Source organism: Ipomoea nil, unplaced genomic scaffold (genome assembly GCF_001879475.1).
Source record: "Ipomoea nil cultivar Tokyo-kokei standard unplaced genomic scaffold, Asagao_1.1 scaffold3169, whole genome shotgun sequence".
In the NCBI taxonomy this organism is placed as follows: domain Eukaryota; kingdom Viridiplantae; phylum Streptophyta; class Magnoliopsida; order Solanales; family Convolvulaceae; genus Ipomoea; species Ipomoea nil.
The window spans coordinates 261,500-284,575 of record NW_017619597.1 but is presented as its reverse complement, the minus strand read 5'-3'; the positions used below and the strand labels follow the sequence as shown (position 1 = coordinate 284,575).

Sequence of the window (23,076 nt, the reverse complement as noted above, 5' to 3'; positions counted from 1 at the left end):
ACAATCCAATTCATCCCCACTGCCACACCACTCAGACCCACTGCCATCATACTCCTCTTCATTTGCACTGCCAACATCTGCATCATCACCAATCACTCCTTTTACCATCCAGATTTCTAAGACCTTAGGACTACAACATTGGTTAAGTAAATTCCACAACTCAAAGTCTTTAACCAATTCTTGCAACCCCATTTCTGTGGCCATGAAGTACCTCAAAGTATCATCCATTACATAACCAATCTCCCCAACCTTCTCCTTTAAACAAATTAACCCCCACTCATCTTCTACCATATCATTAAATACACTAACACTGCCTCCTAAATATTTAGCTGGTAAATCTTGACTTATCATTCCTCCATGTCTTAGTTTAAGAGTAAAAATCCCTGAGATCAATGATTCAAATTTCCAAAGCACTTTAGACAACATATAATGGTCCACTGTAATGCACACAACATGGAAGTACACAATACACTACTTTACAGTAAAGGCTTTAGAAAAAAACAACAACTATGGTCCCCAACATATGCATATATAATCAGACAAACATTGGTCCACACACCATTTTCAACCACAAAAAGGTCCCCACATGTACCTATGGTCCCCACATGTACCTATACTAAGCACAATATACAACACACAACACAGAAAGGAGTGAAAGTATATACTAAACAACACAACACAGACATTCGGACCCCACATGTACCATTTCGTTCTCCTAAACCATAAAGGTAACCAAACTTACCTGCTGGAGCAGAGTTGCAACCAACGCTAGCTTGCTTCCCTCTCGATTCCATCAATGTTCTTCGTTCGTTCTCTCCCAAGCTTCAACGCTAGACTGCGATTATGGTTTAAGATGGGAAAATTTGGGGATTTTCATTACATAGCTTGCTTGCTTACTTCTCAGCTCCTGCGATTAGGGTTGGGCAAATAAATTGGGTATTTTAGACCATCTAAGCGACACATACGCACAGCAAGTATAAGATGGGTATTTTTAAATTTTATTTGGCGTATTAAGGAGTACAAATACGCATAGCAAGTAAATGTACCAAAATGCCCCTGAAATTGACGCTGACATAACACCTATTTGACGGAAGGACCTCAATTGGAAAGAATTAAATAGACGGGTGGTTAAATTGTCCAAATTAAAAGACGGGGACCAAATCTGAAAAATCATCATACTCAACTATATATCCAGAATGAATGAACTATATATCCAGAATGAATGAACTATATATCCAGAATGAATTAACTATATATCCAGAATGAATGAACTATATATTCAGAATCGATAAGGTCAATTATGAATGTGTAATTATTAATTTCTGAATGTATTGTTATCAAATTATGAATATATAATTATGAATATATAGTTATGTAATTCTGGATATATAGTTATGAAGTTATGTATATATCCTACTATTTGAATACGAAAGTAAACCACCTAACGCCGTTAACGGCAATGAACAAATTTTTTTTTTTTAAATGGAACGGCATCGTTTTACAACCATGTGCACCATCGGTTGCACAACATAACGATTGTAAGTTCGAGGTCAATTGAGTTATGAAGTGAAGATCCGAGAATTAATTGGGCTCAGAGGATAATTTGAACTCAAATGCAAGGTATTTAGGGTCTAGAAAGGAAGAGGAGAAAGTTAGAAGTGCGAATTAAGTTAAGGAGTAGAATTAAGAGGGCTAAAATATAATAGAGTTTATTATCGAAATGGTCCCTTCACTATTACAAAATTATCAGTCAATTTGGTTCTCGACAATTTTTTGTGTCTAATTAAGTCATCGACTTTGAAAATGTTAACCAATTTGGTTCTCCGTTTATTTTGTCGTTAGACATCCGTTAATTCGGGACCAAATTGGTAATTTTGCTATAATCAAGGGACCATTTCAGTAATTAACTTTCAGAAAAAAATGGTGTATGTGATGACCGGAATGGTCCCTTGACTATAGAAAAATTACCAATTTGGTCCCGAGTTAATAGATGTCTAACGGCAAATTAAACGAAAAACTAAATTGGTTAATATTTTCAAAGTTGATGACTTAATTGGACACGAAAAATTATCGATGACAAAATTAATAATTTTGCAATAGTCGAGAGACCATTTCGGTAATAGAGAATTCACTTTAATTATTCATCAATTCAATAGAGAAATAGGCGAGTAGTATAACTAATCCCATGTGAAGATTTAATTAATGGAGTACTCTGCTGGACTCTTTCCCCTCCTAATGGTTTAGAAATTAAAAACACTGTTTCCAAATCCTTTTCAACTTGTTCAATTCTCAACTACCAAAAGAACAATTAAATTAGACTTTTTCTTTTTTTCACGATTGTGATTGCTACATACCCTAGTCATAGTTTATGTCTTTCACGAAAAAAACTCCAAAACAACTTGCAATTGCAACATGTTACATTGTCGTAAACAAGACACCCAACACAAATATATGAAAAATCAAAGCCTCAAAAAAAAAGATAAAAGAAACAAAAAAGAAAAAGAAAAGTGGAGTTGATAGTTCAGTATTCTATATGAAGCCAAACATTTTTGTAATGTTTCCGTGTGTGTAGAGCTTTCCACTTGTACGTGATGCCGTGCTTGCTATATATATATATATATATATATGTGTGGTAGGTCATGGCCACAATTGAGGTCTTTTGTCATATTGTTGCAATGCTTCTATATAAGTTAGTTTTTAAAATCATCATATCGCTCCACTATTAATATTGTTTTAATTTTTATCTTCAATTTAAAAATCAATCATAATTGATCATTTAACTATTAATTTTATATCCATTTTAATTTTCTGTTAAGAAAATGATTATCTAAGATCAGAGTTGTTATCTAAATACAAAATTGAAAATTTGAAAAATAACAACTACTACTGTTGTTGCTGTTGGTGCTCAGCAAATTTAATTCTCATGAGAGTCAAATTTTATATAAATCTTGACCATATATCCATTTATAAAACAAAAAGATGAAGATTTAGGTTAAAGAAAAAAAAAACAACAGTGACATTTTGTAAATTAGTTGAGCAATATAACTCTATTGATGTATGACTCTATTGTTATTGGTTACTTGATATATATCGAGTTGAATTCAGGTGCGGCCACGCATTCTCGTGCTATCAGTGTCTGCACCAATATGTATACAAATATACACTATCCATGTTAGGAAATGCACAACAAAAAACATGCACAAATTAGCTACGCATCACCAAAAACGTACCATTAGGTATGAATAAAAGCACCATACAATGTTCAAAAATACACCATTAGGGATGTGGAGTTATATGTTGCATTTTTTTGGGTGTGTTGTGTGTTTTTAGAGTATTTGTGCATTTCATTGTTGTGCTTTTTCCTAACATTATTGGTGCATTTTGTTAACACTGTTGGTGTATTTTATCAAGCGACCGCACGGGAGGGCGCGACCGCATTTGAACAAAAGTTTAGGGTGCGTTTACTAACAGGAAATTTATGAAAATTTTTGAAAATTTGGAATAAGGAAACAAGAAACATGTTTACTAATGCTATTTTCCATTTTCAAAATAGAGAACTCTTCTCTAAAATAGAGAAAATTTGAAACACAACTAAAACTTGTTTTCTATTTAGAAAACACGGATGAACAGTAAAAATGCACAGTACAAGGCATCGATTCCCATCACAAGCAATTTTCTTTCCCTTGTCTTCTTCTTTCTTCTTCATCTTGTGTAGTAGTCCTGCGCATCTTCAGCCTCATGCCATCTACTATACCCTTGCCTCACCGGAGTCATTGTCGTACCTTGCCTCATCGGATTCATCGCCGTCCCTTGCCTCACCGCGCTCACGCGAAAGCTTTCAGCCGCCGGTCTTGCACTCCGAGTTCCATCCGTTGGTCGCCAGTCCAGGCTCCAGCCGCACCCGCCGGTCACGCCACTCCGAGCTCCGTCGTTTGGATTTTTACCTCGCTCTTTTTCTTCAATTTTTGCAGATCTCAACCCAGCAAGTTCCATCGTTTTCTTTATTTTTTTTTGTTTTTTTTTTTCTCGCCTTCTCTCTCTTTTTTCCTAATTATATTTGATTTTATATTAATTAACTTAATTATATTAAATCTGTAGTTGATTATATATTAATTAACTTAATTATATTAAATTTGTAGTTGATTATATTTGATTTTATACTAATTAACTTAATTATATTAAATTTGTATTTGATTTTATACTAATTAATTTAATTATATTAAATTTGTAGTTGATTATATTTGATTTTATAATCATTGATGGTGTACTCAATTTTATTTACACTCTTGACAAATTATAATCATTGATGGTGTACTCAATTTTATTTACAATGTTTTTTAATCACATTTCGTCACGAAACAACTTATTTTAAATTATTGCAATTAATATGTTTTGTAATGGCATTTTAAACAGAGAATATAAAATAGAGAATTGAAAATAGAGAATTTTCGAAAACAGAGAATAGAAAACATAAAACAGTTTTCTATTAGTAAACGGGCCCTTAATTTCTCTCTCTCTGATCTCTTTATATATATATATATATATATATATATATATATATATATATATATATATCAACACACTTCTTTTTTTGAGTGGTAGTTATGTTACAATATGTATAAGGGAGAGCAAATAAAAATTAGGGCATAAAATATTAAATATATACTAATATTGAAGAGCTAACTGCTGATTACCAAACAAGTACATTGTGAGGTAGTTTCACACTTCAATTTGTTGTGTGCAAATCACAAGTTTGTCTATGAAGAGCGGATCAATAAATCCCCCAAGTAGTTAATATGATTAGCTTAATTATATTTTTTATTTTTTAAAATTATTATTATTATTATTATTATTATTATTATTATTATTATTATTATTATTATTATGTATACCCGGCCCTTAGGTCATTTTACATGTTAATCTAAACAGCTAATTTTTTCAAATATCTTTTTACTGACCGTTGATATAATTCGCTGGTCAAATCCGCTAACGCTAACCGCTAACTGCTGATTGTCAAACAAAGACATTGCGAGGTAGTTTTCACTTCAACTTGTTGTGTGATTTGAATACTCTCTTTGTCAACAAATCTCTCAAGTAGTTAATATGATTGGTTTTATTAATTATAATTTTTTTTAAATTTTTTCATGGTATTAATAATATAAAATACTTGGTAAATAAATATATAACATTATTTTGTATTATAACTTTGATATTTAATTAAAAAATAGTGCACAAAAAAGATAATAGACAATGTAGTAAATATAATCAATTGATGAATTTGAATGTAAATATTATGGTGTAGGAAGCTTTAGATTTGCATTGTTGTGTATATGATGGGATCTTGTTGTACTATTAACTCTTTATCTTACAAGAACCTATTGATATTTGGTAGTGGTAGTTTTTCCCCTGGATGTTTCATGCATTGTGAGATGTGTGTCATAGGTTATCATGTGAAAGTATTGAACAAAATATTAATATTTATTATATTTGTATAAAATACTTGGTAAATAAATAAATATATATAATATATTTTGTATTATAACATTGATATTTAATTACAAGATAATGTAAAAAGAAGACAATGGACAATATAGTAAATATAATAAATTAATAAATTTAAAGGTAATGAATCTTTGAATTGTAGAAAATAAAGATAATATAACTAATGAAATTATCCCTTCAAAAATAACTAATGAAATTATATCTCTTTTTAAATTTTTTATAATGAATAATTTTTTCTCAGTGGAGGCGTTATTGGTTCTTTGTGTTTCAGTAGGTTGAGAAAGTATATGAACAGATACTACAATGTAATAGAGCCAGTAGCTTTCAAAAAAAAAAGTTTTTTAAATAAAGGCATTAGACATCTAATTCTAAATTAATTTAATGCATATGTATTATTTTTTGTTGTAATCACTAATTTATTTAATTTAATAAGACTAATAAATTGACGTACATACTGTTCATCAACAATAATGAAATCATTGATTTTTTTTTTTTATTTACATTCTTTGGAAAATGGTCCTACCATTTTAGAGTCTAGGTGTAATTGTATTTATGACCAACAACTTTGTAGTTAGGTCGCGCAGATCTAACAATGATGTAAGAACAATTTTGTCTGGTAAAAAAAAATAATATAATACTTGTAAAGTAATGTACAATTGTTCCATTATAAAAATACATACAAAAAATATTAATACCATAACGACCTAAATTATACTAATAATGCAAAAATATAATTGAACTATTAAATTTTGTTTTGATCTAAATAATCAAAAGAAGATTAATTAAACGAAAAAAAAAAACTTAACCTAAATTATTTTTTTTAATGCATAAAAATCAAATGATTTTTAAAGTTCTTGATTTATAATCTTTGATGTTTAACTTTGAATGTTATTTATTTAGTCGGACTAATTATTTGACCAAAGTTTATGTTAAATTATATATATATATATATATATATATATATATATATATATATATATAAAATACATTTTAACATATCCGTAGTATATGGTTAACAATTATTCCAACTCTAACTGGGATGGGGTTCGAACCTAAGACCTTTCTAATAAAAATTAATGAGTAAGTTAAAAATAATAAATAATTAACGAAATATTCCATTACTAAAGTTTATACTAACGGGAATTTAGGTTATTTAAGGGAAGAAAATAATATAATAGAAGGTAAATAAGGAAAATCATTAAAAAGAATACTAAAATCAAAATAATATGAACCATTCATTTTAAGAAACAATACTGCCGACATTTTTTTTTGTTCCAGTTAAGAGCCTAATATTATTGGCTTTTATTATAATTGTAGATAGAAAAGAATATAATTGAGGGTAAATAAGAAAAATCATTAAAAAGAATACTAAAATCAAAATAATATGAACCATTCATTTTAAGAAACAATACTACCGACATTTTTTTGTTCCAGTTAAGGGCCTAATATTATTGGCTTTTATTAGAATTGTAGATGTAGCTGTAGATGTAGATAGTAGATAACAGGATAAGATTAGGTGATAATAGAATCTTGTGTGAAAAAATAAAAATAATTTTATGGCATCAACACAAAAAATAGTGAATAGATGACATTATATTTAAATAAAAAATATACCAACAACATTATGGTCCAATGGTATCAGGTTGCTCCCCTAGGTGGGAGGTGATAGGTTTAAGTCTTAGTGGAGGTGAATAGTAATTTGGGTATCCCCTTCTCTTGTAATAAAAAAAAAATATTGTGACATTTTATTTAACTAAAAAATATTGTGACATTTTTTTAAATATGTAAAACTTTCATTACAACATTATATTTGGAAGACAATTCAATTCAACAAACATTATATTATTTTAGAGAAAACTTGTTTTTTTTTAAAAAAAAAAAAAAGAAGAAAAACTTGTTAAAAATACGTAAAAGTTTAAATGAAAGATACAATGTCATTTTATATATTAAATATGCTATTTTTTGGCATCATCTTGGAAGGAATTCAAACTGTTTTGGTATAAATACTCTTGGAAGAGAGTGGGAAGGCTAAAAATGTATTGTTTTGAAATAAATCCACGTAGTTTTTAACCCACATTGTTTTATAATAAATAATACGCATAGTCCAATTAAACACATTTTGTTTTATCTTAAATATGCGTAGAAAGATTTTTAAAAAAATTAAATACATACATACACATCATTATTATAAGATAAATACGCATAGTTTATAGTTAAAATTTCTATTTATTTATAGAAATGGAACCATATATATATATATATATATATATATATATATATATATATATATATATATAAAATATTTGGTGTTACCAAATGAATAAAAAAAAAAGTATGTTGATCTATGATTGTTATGGGTTCATTTAATGTTTTCTCTTTGTGCATGTGCAGTATTAGCTCATGCAATGCATCATGTACAATTTTCGAGGAGACAATTAAAGTATATGAACGAACTATAATAAATTTTCATATACATATATCTTAGCTTTGAGCAATTGAAGGAGGCGAGCTGGCTGTATTTTCAAATATGTGAACACGAACAACGCGTCGTAAAGTGATGCACATTATTGTCTCATGAGATCATATCATCTTGTTTTAGTATTAATTGACAATCAACGCGTTATCACTTATCACGATTTGATGGTTATCAGAATTTTATAATAATATTTATAACTTCTAGTTTATTAAACGGTGAATAGTGTCACCCATTAGAAACATTTCTATGTTTGTCTAGGTGCGGGGTGGTACTCCTCCGTCTTTTATTGTAGTTAAGGTTATTAAAGTGGGTCAAAGTTCTTGAATTGGTTCATACATGTCCCGTAGTGCGTGGCGGGTTGTAGTATTGTACATGAATGTTTTGATTTGTAATATGGTACGTGATTTTTTTTTTTTTTTTTAATATTACAAGGAAAGGGGATACCCATACAATCTATATATAGACTGAGGCTCGGAACTTAGACCCTCCTACATAGGGGAGCAATCCGATACCAGTAGACCACAAGCCACTTGGTATTGTACGTGAATGCTTTGATTTGTGATCTTAATAATTAATTGTATTTCTTTTATTTCAGAAATATTCACGTGATACATATTAATATATTTATTACTCATTTAAAAATATATTCTATTTGATTCGACTTTAGGGGTGTATTCAATCAAGACTTTTATGGTTGTATTAGATCCAGACTTTTAAAGATTCTTTAAAGGGTTAATTATGACAGAGGTTTTTTGTCTTTGATGTCAATTCCAAATTTAGTCACATACTATCGTATTTGTCATTTAACACTCCAGACTATCATATTTTGGACACTTTTGGTCCTTATGATAAATTTTTGGTGAAACATTATTTTAGAAATGACATTTTTGTCTCTCCAATTTTTTTCGGAAAAAAGTGTCAAATTGGCCCCCCCCTAAGTCGACCGGATAGTGCAATTGGGTCTCCTAACTAAATAAAGCTCCATTCAGATCCCCTAAACATGTAAAATTGTTCAATTAAGTCCAAAGTGACTTGTTTAACAGGTTAAATCTTCACATTGTTGACATGTGTCATTTAAAAAAATATTTTTTTTTTGTTTTTTGTTTTTTGTTTTTTTAAATTTTAGTTATTTATTTATTAAAATATATATTATTTATAAAAAAATAAAATAAAATAAAAAATAAAAAAACACAGCCACCTAAACAGCTTTGTGCGTTTTCAAAAAAAAAAAGCTTTGTGTATGTGTGTATATATATATATATATATATATATATATATATATATATAATTTTTATTTTTTATTTTTTATATATAATATATATTTTAATAAATAAATAAATAATTTTTTTACAAAAAAAAAAACAATTTTTTTTAAATGACACGTGTCAACAATGTGAAGACTTAACTTGTTAAACAAGTCACTTTGAACTTAATTGAACAATTTTACAGGTTTGGGAGATCTGACTGAAGCTTTTTTTAGTTGGGGGACCCAATTGCACTATCCGGTCGACTTAGGGGGCCAATTTGACACTTTTCCTTTTTTTTTCAATGAGTTTATTTCAACGGAGACCCCTTGTCGTTGGTGACATTTCTAAATTTAGCCACAGACAATTATTTTTTGTTACTAAACATCTAGACTATCATATTTTGAACATTTTTTATCCTTCTGAGTTTTTTTTTTTTTTTTTTTTTTTTTTGAAATCCTATTTTAAAATTGTATTTTAATGTGAAGGAGGCATAGGCCATAGATGAAATTGTAAGCTATAAGCCCATAAGGCATAGGCCCTATGAAAATTGTAAATTATAAGCCCATCCATCAAGAAGTTCAAATATTGCTGGAATATGGGCTTGAATGCTTGATTAGTTTGATAGGTTAGGGAGGGCAAATTATATTCTGGCGAGGTCGACCCGGGTCTAAAACGTATGTTTGAAATAACGACGCTGTTAGTGATACTGTTTTTCCAGTCAATGATTTTTTTTTTTTTTTTTTAGTTTGTGAATATAGAATTCAAAAATTGTGAATATATATTCAAAAATTGTATTATACTGTTGAATATAGAGTTCTTTAATTGTGAATATAGAGTTATTTAATTGTGAACATAGAGTTATAAAATTGTGAATATAGAGTTCTGTAATTGTGAATATATAGAGTTCTGCAATTGTGAATATTGAGTTCTAAAATTCTGAATATAGAGTTCTAAAATTTGCGAATATAGATGAACGAATTCTGAAGACAAACGGCAAGGAAAGAAACAATTTTTTTTTTCTTTCTAAAAAAATTCAGACAACGCTATTTTTTACCCAAACCCACCTTGCAAAGTGGACTCGGGTCCATGGCATAACAATTGGTAAGGGAGATTGGAGTTGTAACGCTCCCCGGCTTGGATTCAAATGGGATAAAATATTGTTAGAATAATTGACAAAGATTTATTATAATAATTTTAAATAAACACATGCTAAATAATTTTATATGAAAAATTAAATTGTGTTACCTCAAATTGCTCTTGATAGAAATAGAAATATAAATTAACTCTTGTATAAGGAGAGGTATAGATCGATAAGTTATGATTGAGAGTGACTCATAATTTATTAAAGAGCAACGGTGAAGGAATAAGAGGTTTGGAAGCAAAAATGAATATAGTTAAGCAATGTTGTATTATTGCTACTGACATTAGGAACGTATCTGTTCATCATGTCAAGAGGTCAGCGAATCATGTGTTAGCACAGACAACTAATTCTCTGTCTGTCCTAAGGTCGTGACCATCTGTTCCACTGGCCTGTATCTCCCACTTGGTTGATTAGTAATGCGATTATGTCTTTCCTTCTAAAAAGAATAACGTTTTTTTTTGTTTTGTTTTGTTTTTTTTTTGTTTTGTTTTGTTTTTTGTTTTTTTTGTTTTTTGTTTTTTGTTTTTTGTTTTTTGTTTTTTTTTTTACAATTTTGTACCTTTAGCATGGAAGGTGCAATAGTTATGCTGTGGAACCGTGTTCACCATGCGCATGGTGAACACAGGATAGAAACATAATTTCTAAGATGTAGATTCATAATTTCTATATTGTAGATTCATAACATCTATACTGTAGATTCATAATTTTTATACTGTAAATTCATAATTTTTGTACTGTAGATTCATAATATCTGTACTGCGAAGACGAAATAATGTGATTGCGAAGAGAAAAACGTCGTTAACAACAAATGAAAAAACAAAATTATGAATCTACAGTATAAAAATTATGTATCTACCCTTGTATTCATCATGCGCATGTGAACACGTTTCCACACCATAATTTGCGATGCAAGGTGCACAAGGCTTTTGGTGATCCGTAAATCCGTAATGGCGTTCAAATACATTTTGGCAAAGAATCTAGCTGGTCTTTCCTAGCCTAGTAAAACTCTCGCAAAATTTCTTAATTTTATTGAATGAAGAAAAATAAATGAATAATAGCCACTTTTCCTTAAATTAATGAAAGCACAATGCGTTAGTCAAATAAATAATGACATTTTTTTTTAGTACTATTGACTCTGTTGCAATGCAATATTTGTTCATAACTACTTTCTAAATTTATTGAGGCACAAAAAGTCAATATCGTCCACATTGAAGCTCGACTAATTATAAGCCCACAAGATCCATCCTTAGAGCCATTGCATAGGTAAATTATGAATCGCACAATCAACCACTGGTCAAACTTAATCTTTATGTGTGCACAAAGGATTTAATCCACACATTTCATTATCATTCGAATCCCCACACTACCGCCTTCTGTCATGACATCAAGTCAATACGACAAAACACTACACTAAACCTAGGACTTATATTTTTCATTCTTTATATTAGCAACAATGGTAAATACTCATGTTTTTTTTTTTTTTTTTATTCATAGGCAACTCCCAAGTATGAAACATTGTTGAACAGGAAGATTAATTTCTATGATGAGATGTCCATTATCGTTGGCAGAGATTGTGCCATAGGACGGTTTGCAAAGTCTTTTGCAGATGTTAATTTAGATGGTCCTCATGATGAGATATTGCCTGGTAACAATGATGAAACCCTGCCTGATAACATTGATGAAGAAAGTAAGGAAAAACATCTGCATTAACTGCGTCGTCTCAAAGATCCGGTCGGAAGCGAAAGTCACTTGACTTGAAGGTGGATGAAATTGCTGAACAGCTCGGTAGCATTGCCACGGCAATTAAATCTTTGAATACCGGTATTGATGAAAATCAGTTGTTTGCGGATGTGATGAGCATAGGTGATGGCTTTCATGAGGATGACCTATGTAAGGTATTTGAATACTTGATGACAAATGAGGTTCATGCGCGAATTTTCAATGCGAAGAATGCAAGTTTGAAGAGGAAATGGATTGAGAAATTTATTTCTTCTACGGATTAAATTATGTATGTCTTTTTTGTTGGTTAACATGCATGTTAAGACTTGGATTGTAATCTTTAAGACTTATTTTTATGTATGTTTTGTAGCTGGTTGGTTATGTTGAATCTTAGTACTTGTTATATTGGATCCTAACACTTTGTGGACTTTAATTTTCAAGACTTGATTATTTATGCATTTATGTTGTTTCTAACATGTAATTGTGATTTCAAATTGTCATATTGTGACAATAGTTTTAGTACTAGAAAGATAGAGAGCAATGACATTAGAATTAAATACAATCAAAATTTATGTTGCATAGAATTTGTAATAAAAATTGTTATATTCTACAAACAAAAACAAAAATATATTTTTCGGTATATAATAATTAAAATGTTTAAGTATGCCATTCTGTTCATTTTCTAGAAAATGAACCAAACACCAAAAGACAGTTTTCCATTGTGCAGCCAAACACAAGAAAGGAAAATAACTTCTGGAAAATGACTCATTTTCCAGAAGTCATTTTCCTGCTTTCCAAACGGACCCATATTACAGTTCATTTAAGGGTGTGTTTGGAAACCTGGAAAATGAGTTCTGGAAATCATTTTCCAAGTTTCCATTGGATGTGCCTGGAAAATCAAGTCAACGGAAATCATTTTCCTTTGACTTTGGAAAATAGGCTTATTTTGGAGGAAAATGACTTCCACTTTTTTTGGGGGAAGTCATTTTCCAACTTTTACACCAACATCACACCACCACCAACATCTTCAACATCATACCACCACCACCTCACTACCACCATCACCACCACTACTGCCGCCGCCGCCACACCACCACCGCAACCACTACCACCACCAACACCATAAACACCATACCACCGCAACCAATGTCGCCGCCACCACCACCACCATACCACCGTAACCACCGTTGTCGCTACCACCACCACCATCACACCACCACCACTACCACCGCCGCCACCACCACCACCACACCACCGCCACCACCACCACCACCACCATACCACCGTAATCACCGTTGCCGTTACCACCATCACCATCACCATCACACCACCACCACTACCACCACCGCCGCCACCACCACCACCACCATACTACCGCCACCACACCACCACCACTACCACCACCACCACCGCCATCACCACCACCATACCACCGTTGCCGCTACCACCACCACCATCACACCGCCACCACTACCACCGCCGCCGCCGCCACCACCACCCTACCACCGCAACCACCGTCGCCGCCACCACCATCATACCACCGCCGCCGCAGCCACCACCATACCACCGCCACCACACCACCACCATACCACCGCAACCACTGTCGCCGCCGCCACCACCACCACAACCACCGCCACCACACCATTGCCACCACCGTCATACCACCACCAATTATTATTATTATTATTATTATTATATAACAAATAACACCACTACCACTACACCACCACCACCATAATATTTTTTATATTATTACTTATTTTTTATTATATTTAAAATTATTATTATATTATTATATATTATTATACATGTTGTAATATTCTAAATAAAATAATTAAAATATTTAATTATACAATTCTACTTATTTTTCAGAAAATGAACCAAACACACAAAAATAGTTTTCCAGAATGCAACCAAACACCGGAAAGGAAAATATTTTCCAGAAAATGACTCATTTTCCAGAAGCCATTTTCCTGCTTTCCAAACGGACCATTAACTATGAATATTTTCAATAGAATCAATAATTTAAAACATTCCAAACACTTGCTTTTACATTTTCTTCTGCAATTGAGACATTTTAGTGATGCAATCGGGTAATCTTGTTGCAAATTTAGCCCTTTTTGGTGCTGAAATCTTGGGAAGTGTTTGGTCCTCAAAACATGATGAAGCTAACCTACAGACTCTTGCCCATGGTGCAAGAAATCCTTCGCCTTGTTCTTAAGGTATCAAGATTGCCATTTTTCATAGTAGACTTTCCCAGCAAAACATCATTTGTTTAAGCTGAAACATATTCTCACAGGTCATAATAATCATGAAGCAGAAAAAGGAAAGAATGATGCCCATGCCCACCACCTAGTCGATCTAATGCCACAGACACAGATTACCTTTGTTTTCCATCTAAGAATCTTTCCAATGGTAAATATTCCTTTCTTTTGCCATTTCTTTGCCATAATGTATGCTTCATTTTTGTCCTTATGTTTGAACTATAAAATCCCCCATTCATTGCTGAGACAACCAAACAAGTCATCTTTTTTGTTGTGTAAATATCCAATCTTTAAGCTTTCAGAACATTCAAAATGGCTACCGGTCCTGCTCTGAAACGGTCCGACTCCATAGCAGATGGCATGCCAGAGGCCTTGAGGCAAAGCCGGTACCATATGAAAAGGTGCTTTGCAAAGTACACAGAGAAAGGGAGCAGGATGATGAAGCTTCACCACTTGATGGATGAGATGGAGAAAGTGATAGATGATCAAGCTGAGAGGAACCAAGTGTTGGAAGGCTTGCTTGGCTACATTTTGTGCACTACTATGGTATATACATTGCATGTGTCTTGTTACAATGTTGTTTTCATGTCTTGTGCAAGTCCTAGACAATAATACAAGGGAAACTAATCTCGAGAACTCTTATAAACAGGCCTCGATTTGCTCGACTTGTTAACATGATTTGTGTGTGGAACTTTACAGGAAGCAGCTGTTGTTCCTCCTCATATTGCCTTTGCCACCAGGCAAAATCCGGGGTTCTGGGAGTATGTTAAAGTTAATGCAAATGATCTATCCGTTGAGGGCATTACAGCTACAGAGTACTTGAAATTCAAAGAAATGATTGTGGATGAGGATTGGTATGTGATTCTTGTTTTGCATTCTAAATAACTGAGATTCACATGTTTAGATTAGCCCCAGACCCCAGTAGTATATATAGCTCAAGAATTTTATGGTTTGCAGGGCAACTGATGAAAATGCACTGGAAATTGATTTTGGAGCTGTAGAGCTCTCAATGCCTCACTTGACTTTGTCTTCTTCCATTGGCAATGGATTCAATTCTGTGGCAAAGTTCCTCAGTACAAAGCTAGCTGGAAGATCAGAGACTGCACAGGCTCTTGTGAACTATTTGCTTTCCATGAATCACCACGGAGACGTATGTTATCTTATACATAACACAGAAAAAAAAAAAAAAAATCAAACTGTTTTTGAAAGGATCTTGCATGAATTGCAGAAACTGATGATTAATGAGACACTCAGCACCATCTCAAAGCTTCAGGCAGCACTCATAGTAGCTGAGGCGGCGCTCTCTTCACAGCCCAAAGATGCACCATACCAAAGCTTTGAGCTAATGTAAAAGTTTAGTTTATCCTCATTTCCTCTAGCTGTTTTTGGTGGGTTTCAGAAAAGTGACATTTACCCTTTTGTAGGCTCAAAGAGTTGGGGTTTGAGAAGGGGTGGGGTAATACTGCTGAAAGAGTCCAGGATACAATGAGAATACTATCTGAAGTACTTCAGGCTCCTGACCCGTTGAATGTGGAGAAATTCTTTGGTAGGCTTCCAATAATATTTAACATTGTGCTGTTCTCGGTCCATGGATACTTCGGGCAAGCAGATGTACTAGGCCTGCCAGACACCGGTGGGCAGGTAATTCATATCTTTAGACCGAAAAGGCCTTAACTCTAAGAATATCGTTGCAGACTTGCAGTTTGAGTTAGTTTTCGTCTTATGATTCAAACAGGTAGTTTATGTTTTGGATCAAGTGGTTGCATTTGAGGAGGAATTGCTTTATAGAATTAAGCAGCAAGGCCTTAATATCAAGCCTCAAATACTTGTGGTGAGTTGCATGGCATTGGAGAGACTTTTTTTCAGTTAATTAACTTAGTAAATCTTTTTTCTACTCTTTTTTTTTTTTGGGGTATATAGGTAACCAGGCTGATCCCAGATGCAAAAGGAACAAAATGCAACCAGGAAATTGAACCAGTCATCAATACAAAGTACTCCCACATCCTTAGAGTGCCATTTAGGACGGAAAATGGAGTTCTTGATCAATGGATTTCTCGATTCGATATTTATCCTTATCTTGAGAGGTTTAGTCAGGTACTAGGATTATCTATCATCTTGAACACCCCTCTGCATAAAGATTTATGCTTACTGGATTTCTCGGTTTGTCGCATTTCAATAGGATGCTGCTGATAAAATCATTGAGATAATGGAAGTAAAACCAGATTTGATTATTGGAAATTACAGTGATGGGAATTTGGTGGCATCACTCATGGCCAATAAACTGGGGATAACTCTGGTATCTTGTTTCATCCATTGAATATGAATATTATATTTTATATACCTATGTTTATTGACCAACTTTTAATTTTGGAAAAAGGGTACCATTGCACATGCCCTAGAGAAGACAAAATATGAAGATTCAGACATAAAATGGAAGGAGCTAGACCCCAAGTATCATTTCTCATGCCAATTCACAGCTGATATGATTGCAATGAATTCTGCAGATTTCATTATAACAAGCACATACCAAGAAATAGCAGGAAGGTAAACAAAATGCATTCACATAACAATTTTTTATCGGAAGCCGTGATAAATCTTATTGAATGATATGTAAATCTTATTGAAAATTTTCCATGATCTACAGCAAAGACAGGCCGGGGCAATATGAAAGCCACTGTGCATTTACCATGCCGGGGCTCTACAGGGTTGTTTCTGGCGTTAATGTGTTTGATCCAAAATTCAACATTGCTTCTCCCGGGGCAGACCAAACCGTCTATTTCCCTTACACGGAGAAACAGAAGCGATTCACATCATTTCGTCCTGCCATTGAAGAACTTCTCTTCAGTAAAGCAGATAACGATGAACACATGTGAGTGAGTCGAATATTAAGTTTGGATTTTTCAGTGTATGCAAACCAGCATTGATCTGAGCTAGAAACTTGATTTGGTTTTACAACAGTGGATATTTGGAAGACAAAAAGAAACCAATCATATTCACCATGGCAAGGCTTGACACAGTAAAGAACACGAGTGGATTAACAGAATGGTATGGAAAGAACAGGAGGCTGAGAAGCTTGGTCAATCTGGTTGTGGTTGGAGGTTCCTTCGATCCTTCAAAATCCAAAGATAGAGAAGAAGCAGCCGAGATTAAGAAGATGCACGCGTTGATAGAAAAATACCAACTCAAGGGCCAAATGAGATGGATAGCAGCCCAGACTGACAGACTAAGAAACAGCGAACTCTACCGCACTGTTGCAGATTCAAAGGGAGCTTTCGTACAGCCTGCTTTGTACGAAGCATTTGGCCTTACAGTCATTGAGGCAATGAACTGTGGATTACCAACCTTTGCAACCAACCAAGGCGGCCCTGCAGAGATCATTGTGGATGGGGTTTCAGGCTTCCATATTGACCCCAACAATGGAGATGAATCTAGCAACAAGATTGCAGATTTCTTCCAGAAATGCAGGGATGACACTGACTACTGGAATAGGATTTCTGCTCAGGGCTTAAAGCGTATAAACGAATGGTAATGAATCAGATTTTGATTTATCATCTTTTCTTCAATCATTTTATTGATTTTTCTCTTGCCCAAATCTTTGCAGCTACACATGGAAGATCTATGCAAACAAGGTTTTGAACATGGGGTCTATATATGGCTTCTGGAAGACATTGTTCCCTGATCAGAAACAAGCAAGCCAAAGATATATCCAAGCCTTCTACCAACTTCAGTACAGGAACTTGGTATATATATATATATACATATATTCCCATATTTGCATAAATATTATGCTTCAAAACATTGTCCCATAAACCCATAACATTCCTGTCAGGTTAAGAGTATACCACTTAGAAGCAATGAAGCTCCAGAGCAGCCAAAGCAAAAGGCCAAACCTCAGCTCTCTCAGAGGTAAGTTATTTGTGGTATAAAACATGTCTTTTTCTGTATTCTTCCATACAAGATGAATCAACATTGTTACTTTTGTTTTTTTGGCATCAGGCGCACACAATCTTCTCTAAAGAGGTGAAACGACACGTGTATTCGTTCTGGTTTGTTGCATATATAATACATTATTGCCTACTGGGAATGGCTGGACTTATACTCTCTTTTCACTTGCAGGCTGCTTGGAGTATGAAGGATCCAAAGCATAAACTTCCATGGCAGCAATTCAATTCATCACTGTTTCAACTGTGTAGAGAATGAATCAATGAATGTGTTACAACAATAAGAATTAAGTGTAATGATCACACAACAAGTTTAATGAAACAATTGACTTTTCTTCCTTCTTTTACATGGCAAATTATACCATGTACCAGAGCCCACCTGCATTGTGTACCCTGGTCCAAAACGACATTCAGATTATGCATATACCATAAATAAATTGAGAGCACATAATCTAATAGACTTTGGTTCATTGTATATAACAATTGGTTTTAGGGCGCTCAGTCTATTACAATGTAGTATCTGTTCATATACTTTCTCAACCTACTGAACCAATAACGCCTCCACTGAGACTCGAACTCACAATCTTCCAAATAAAAGTCCAACCTAAGTGGCTGAGTACCATTAGACCACATGATCTTGGTAACTCTTAACTAAATATACATAAACTCATAACACAATACACATAAAATTTTAACTGAATACACATAATGAGATTCGATCGGTTCGGATGGACAGAGTGACATCAGCATGAAACACGCGCATTTTGTACCTGGACACACATTGCTATGTGCGTCGTGGTGTACAGTATAAATTGCCGGTTTTACATTGTACGGACTCTCATATGGGGCTGGTGCAAACCAAGACAGGCCCAATGATTTCAAAGCCCACAACTTCAAAAACATGTCTGTACAAGGTTTGACTGAAACATGAGTTCGAAATGAACTATATTATATTAAAAAAAAAATGAAGAAGAAAAGGAAAAAATGATGTTCTTCGTCTCCCGAGAGAAACGGGGCAAGAGGTGTGGACACATGTATAGGTGACCCGTGACATAAATTCCAAATATGTGCTTTCTGTTTGGACACGTAAGTGATGTTGACAAAGCCCTAATTGTGAAGCCATCATCAGATGTGTAACATTTATTGCTCCACCCAATGCATTGAAAAAGATGGCCAAACATTTTGCACTCCCCTTCTAGTCATGTCAAATACGTATGCCCATTTGGTCAATAACATCATTAAAAACACACATAATAATAAACATCTAATAATCTTTTCATTGTACATAGGTAGACTAGGTCCTCTAACCCTAACCCTAATCACCATCGTGACCAAAAAAAAAAAAAAAAAAAATCAAATTGCTGGGCCAATAGAGAGAAAATGTGAGGGTTTAAAACTTAAAAGTGGTGACAGAAGGAAACCCAAAGTTGGGCTTCTTGAAACTGAGAAAACCCAATTGGATGAATGGACAAAATTGAACCCAAAAGGAATGTTGGAAACATTCCAGACTTAGCAGCTCTCAGTCTGTACTAAAACCCCATACAAAATACCTGAAATTTATTAATTACTGAACAAAAGGGAATTAGAAATAAATCATAAAAAAAAAAAAAACAAACAGTAATTAAAAATTATTATTCTTTCAAAAAAAATTTGAGTCCCTCTCCCTCCGATGCATTACTGATTTCCTTTCCCAAACATCCCCTCTCCCCCCTACACTATGACATAAATAAAGACGTGACAGATGCCCAAATTTGAAAAGCTCGGGTCCACTTTCACAAAACCCAGAGATTTATTTATATATAAAAACATAAAAATTAAAAAATATATATAAAAATAAAAAAAGGGTAGAAAATAGATAATGACAGTGTGACAGTGCATGGGGTTGGGGATTGTATAGAAGTCGAAGTGCAGAAAGAAGCAATGGGCGCGCTTTAAATGCGGGGCAGACAATACGGTCAGCGCCTTTCGTGAAGGACAATGTCAGCCCCTTCACCCTAACCCAAGATGTGAAAACTCATTTACATCCCCCCCCCCCCCCACCACCCCTACCCCCATGCATTTTTCAGATCCCTATGTATCTCTATGTCTATACTCTGTATATATACGTATGTATACATTATACATACGTTGTTAATACATAAAAGAATGGGGTTGAGTTAAACAATGTTAGTTTAAGGTGAGAAGAGATGCCCAGAGAAGAATGAGAACTAATGATAGCCGTTCACTCACTACAAGAAAAATGCACATAGACAACGGTTAATAACCGTTGTCGTAGGGGTATAATTTCTATTGTTGAAGCCGGTGTTGTTGTAAGTCCCGCGCATAGACAACGGTTTTTTAACTGTTGTCTTTTCTAGAAACAACAACGGTTTTTTAACTGTTGTCTATTAAGTGTTGTTGAAGCCGGTGTTGTTGTAAGTCACGCACATAGACAACGGTTAATAACCGTTGTCTTTTCTAGAAACGACAACGGTTTTTTAACCGTTGTCTATTAAGTGTTGTTGAAGCTGGTGTTGTTGTAAGTCACGCACATAGACAACGGTTAATAACCGTTGTCTTTTCTAGAAACGACAACGGTTTTTTAACCGTTGTCTATTAAGTGTTGTTGAAACCGGTGTTGTTAAAAGTCACGCACATAGACAACAGTTAATAACCGTTGTCTTTTCTAGAAACGACAACGGTTTTTTAACCGTTGTCTATTAAGTGTTGTTGAAACCGGTGTTGTTAAAAGTCACGCACATAGACAACGGTTTTTAACCGTTGTCTTTTCTATAAACGACAACGGTGTTTTAACCGTTGTCTATTAAGTGTTGTTGAAATCGGTGTTGTTAAAAGTCACGTACATAGACAACGGTTTTTAACCGTTGTCTTTTCTAGAAAAGACAACAGTTTTTGACCCGTTGTCTATTCAATGTTGTTGAAACCGGTGTTGTTAAAAGTGATGCACATAGACAACGATTTTTAACTGTTGTCTTTTCTTTAAAAGACAACAGTTATAAACTGTTGTCTATTGTGTGTTGTTGAAATCGCTGTTGTTAAAAATCACGCTCATAAACTGTTGTCTTTTGTAGAAAAGACAACAGTTTCAAACTGTTGTCTATTGTAAAATAGACAACGGTTTTTAACCGTTGTCTCAACCCATTTTTAACCTGCTTAAATTTTAATCATATAAAAAAATCAATTTATCCATTCACCATGGCCAAGTATAGTTACATAATTTTGAAGAAGCTAAGCAAGGTTCAAAATAACAAGTCAAAATACTTTCATTACCAATTCTAATCGAATCATCATCCAAGTCATAATACTACAAAAAACAATTCTACGAACAAAGTCTAAATGATTACAACGTCAAATCATACCTACTCTATATAACTTGATAGAATATCGGCTCATTCTGAACGCACCAGATCAATAACCGCTTTATCATAATCAACTTGTTGGAACTACATGTAAAAAGTGAGTAAATAAATTAGTATAGATATAATAAATTTGCAATGAAATGCGAAATAAGTTAGGAGTAATTCAGAAAGCATAAAAGTAGAGTTATAGTTGGGTATCATATAAAACAATATAAAAACAATCCAGTGATCCAACTTATAGTTTTCAAGGAGAAACTCTACCTATTTGCTGCACTCAAAAGAAGCTAATAGAATAAATAGTTTTAAGTTAATGCATAAGCCTTCTACTGCAATTATAGGATTAACTTATCATTGTACCAAATACTCATTAAGACAAAGCAACTGGTAAACTAAACTTACAAATTAAGATACTTATGAGTTGAGACAAAATTTAACCACTGTATAGAGCTGTAATATTTGTCCATATGAAACTGTTCTAAACTAAAATAAAGAAATAATTATTGTCGGGTGGTCGCGATGCCAATATATTTATATTCACATATATTATCATAACTTTCAAAATAATGATTATGCAACAAAAAAAGCAACAAAGAAGCATTCAAATATTGACTACATTCTGTCCAAAATCCCTTAACTCACATATAATAACACCTCACACTTCCACCTAAATTCATTTTTACTCTTTATACTCTTATTAAGTCAGTCCATCATCCAATTAAATTACAAAGTTAATTAATTTAAACCCAAATTTGTCAAATAAAAAATCTGTAGCTTTGGATTTTTGGGTGTATAATACTGGACTTTTTTTTTTATTCCAAATGCCACTCATACCAACTTATAATTTTTCTTACATTTTTGAATTCTATATTTAACCAAAAGGGTTGTGAGGTTTCCCTCATATCCAAAAAAAAAAAAAAAGAATATTCTGATGAAAATTTGCATTTAATTAACTGGTTTGATGTTCCTTTATGTACCTAAGGAATTAAAAATCAATCCACCCATCACCACATAAAACTAACAACAATAAAACCAACAACAAGAAAGTATGATAGTACCAAGAATACAAGAATCTAAAAAGCTATCTGCAGAACATTATCACCCAACTTGCAGCTTTTCTATATCCAGATAACTCTCATTTGCAAGCTAATGATGAAGAGCCCACAAATAAAATCAGTACAGCCTTATGAAAATGACTTGGTATTCATGATCGAGATTTAGAACTGAAGATTTTTCACATACCCATAAATCCCATGGGAGGGGGAAGAGGAAAGAGGAGAAAATTACCTGTTTGAGCTTTAACTGGGTATCAGTACAGTCTTTTTTCCCCTTCCTTTTTGGTGAGCTTTTAAAAGCTGTGGCTATGAAGAAGAAGAAGAGTAGTTAGAACTGAAGACAAGGACAGTGGTATTAGAGATAAGATAATGCCA

At 33.3% G+C, this 23,076-nt stretch overlaps 1 protein-coding gene and 1 long non-coding RNA gene across 3 annotated transcripts; both read left to right on the top strand.

Moving 5' to 3' along the window:
* Window positions 1-194: 194 nt before the first annotated feature.
* On the top strand, window positions 195-23,076 carry LOC109167472. Its single transcript, XR_002051866.1, has 3 exons — window positions 195-207; window positions 1,640-1,651; window positions 23,016-23,076. It is a non-coding gene; the product is annotated as an uncharacterized LOC109167472 (long non-coding RNA).
* LOC109167470 (sucrose synthase 7-like) lies at window positions 14,188-18,637 on the top strand. Of its 2 annotated transcripts, none has more exons than XM_019316475.1 (17): window positions 14,188-14,307; window positions 14,406-14,500; window positions 14,645-14,895; window positions 15,049-15,203; window positions 15,307-15,499; window positions 15,578-15,696; window positions 15,774-15,990; window positions 16,085-16,180; window positions 16,270-16,443; window positions 16,529-16,645; window positions 16,727-16,893; window positions 16,994-17,218; window positions 17,308-17,874; window positions 17,951-18,089; window positions 18,179-18,255; window positions 18,346-18,369; window positions 18,466-18,637. In XM_019316475.1, exons 3-17 carry the CDS (start codon window positions 14,662-14,664, stop codon window positions 18,479-18,481), a joined length of 2,520 nt encoding a protein of 839 aa, XP_019172020.1. In that variant the 5' UTR covers window positions 14,188-14,307; window positions 14,406-14,500; window positions 14,645-14,661; the 3' UTR covers window positions 18,482-18,637. The 2 variants fall into 2 exon arrangements, with proteins under 2 accessions (XP_019172020.1, XP_019172019.1); XM_019316474.1 differs by having other exon boundaries at window positions 14,385-14,500.

Bases quoted from the DNA above. Each gene is read 5' to 3' on its own strand.
- LOC109167470 (XM_019316475.1), top strand. From the start codon at position 14,662: ATGGCTACCGGTCCTGCTCTGAAACGGTCCGACTCCATAGCAGATGGC. The intron at 15,697-15,773 runs GTAAAAGTTTAG...ACCCTTTTGTAG, and splicing joins TACCAAAGCTTTGAGCTAAT to GCTCAAAGAGTTGGGGTTTG. The intron at 18,090-18,178 runs GTATATATATAT...CATTCCTGTCAG, and splicing joins AACTTCAGTACAGGAACTTG to GTTAAGAGTATACCACTTAG.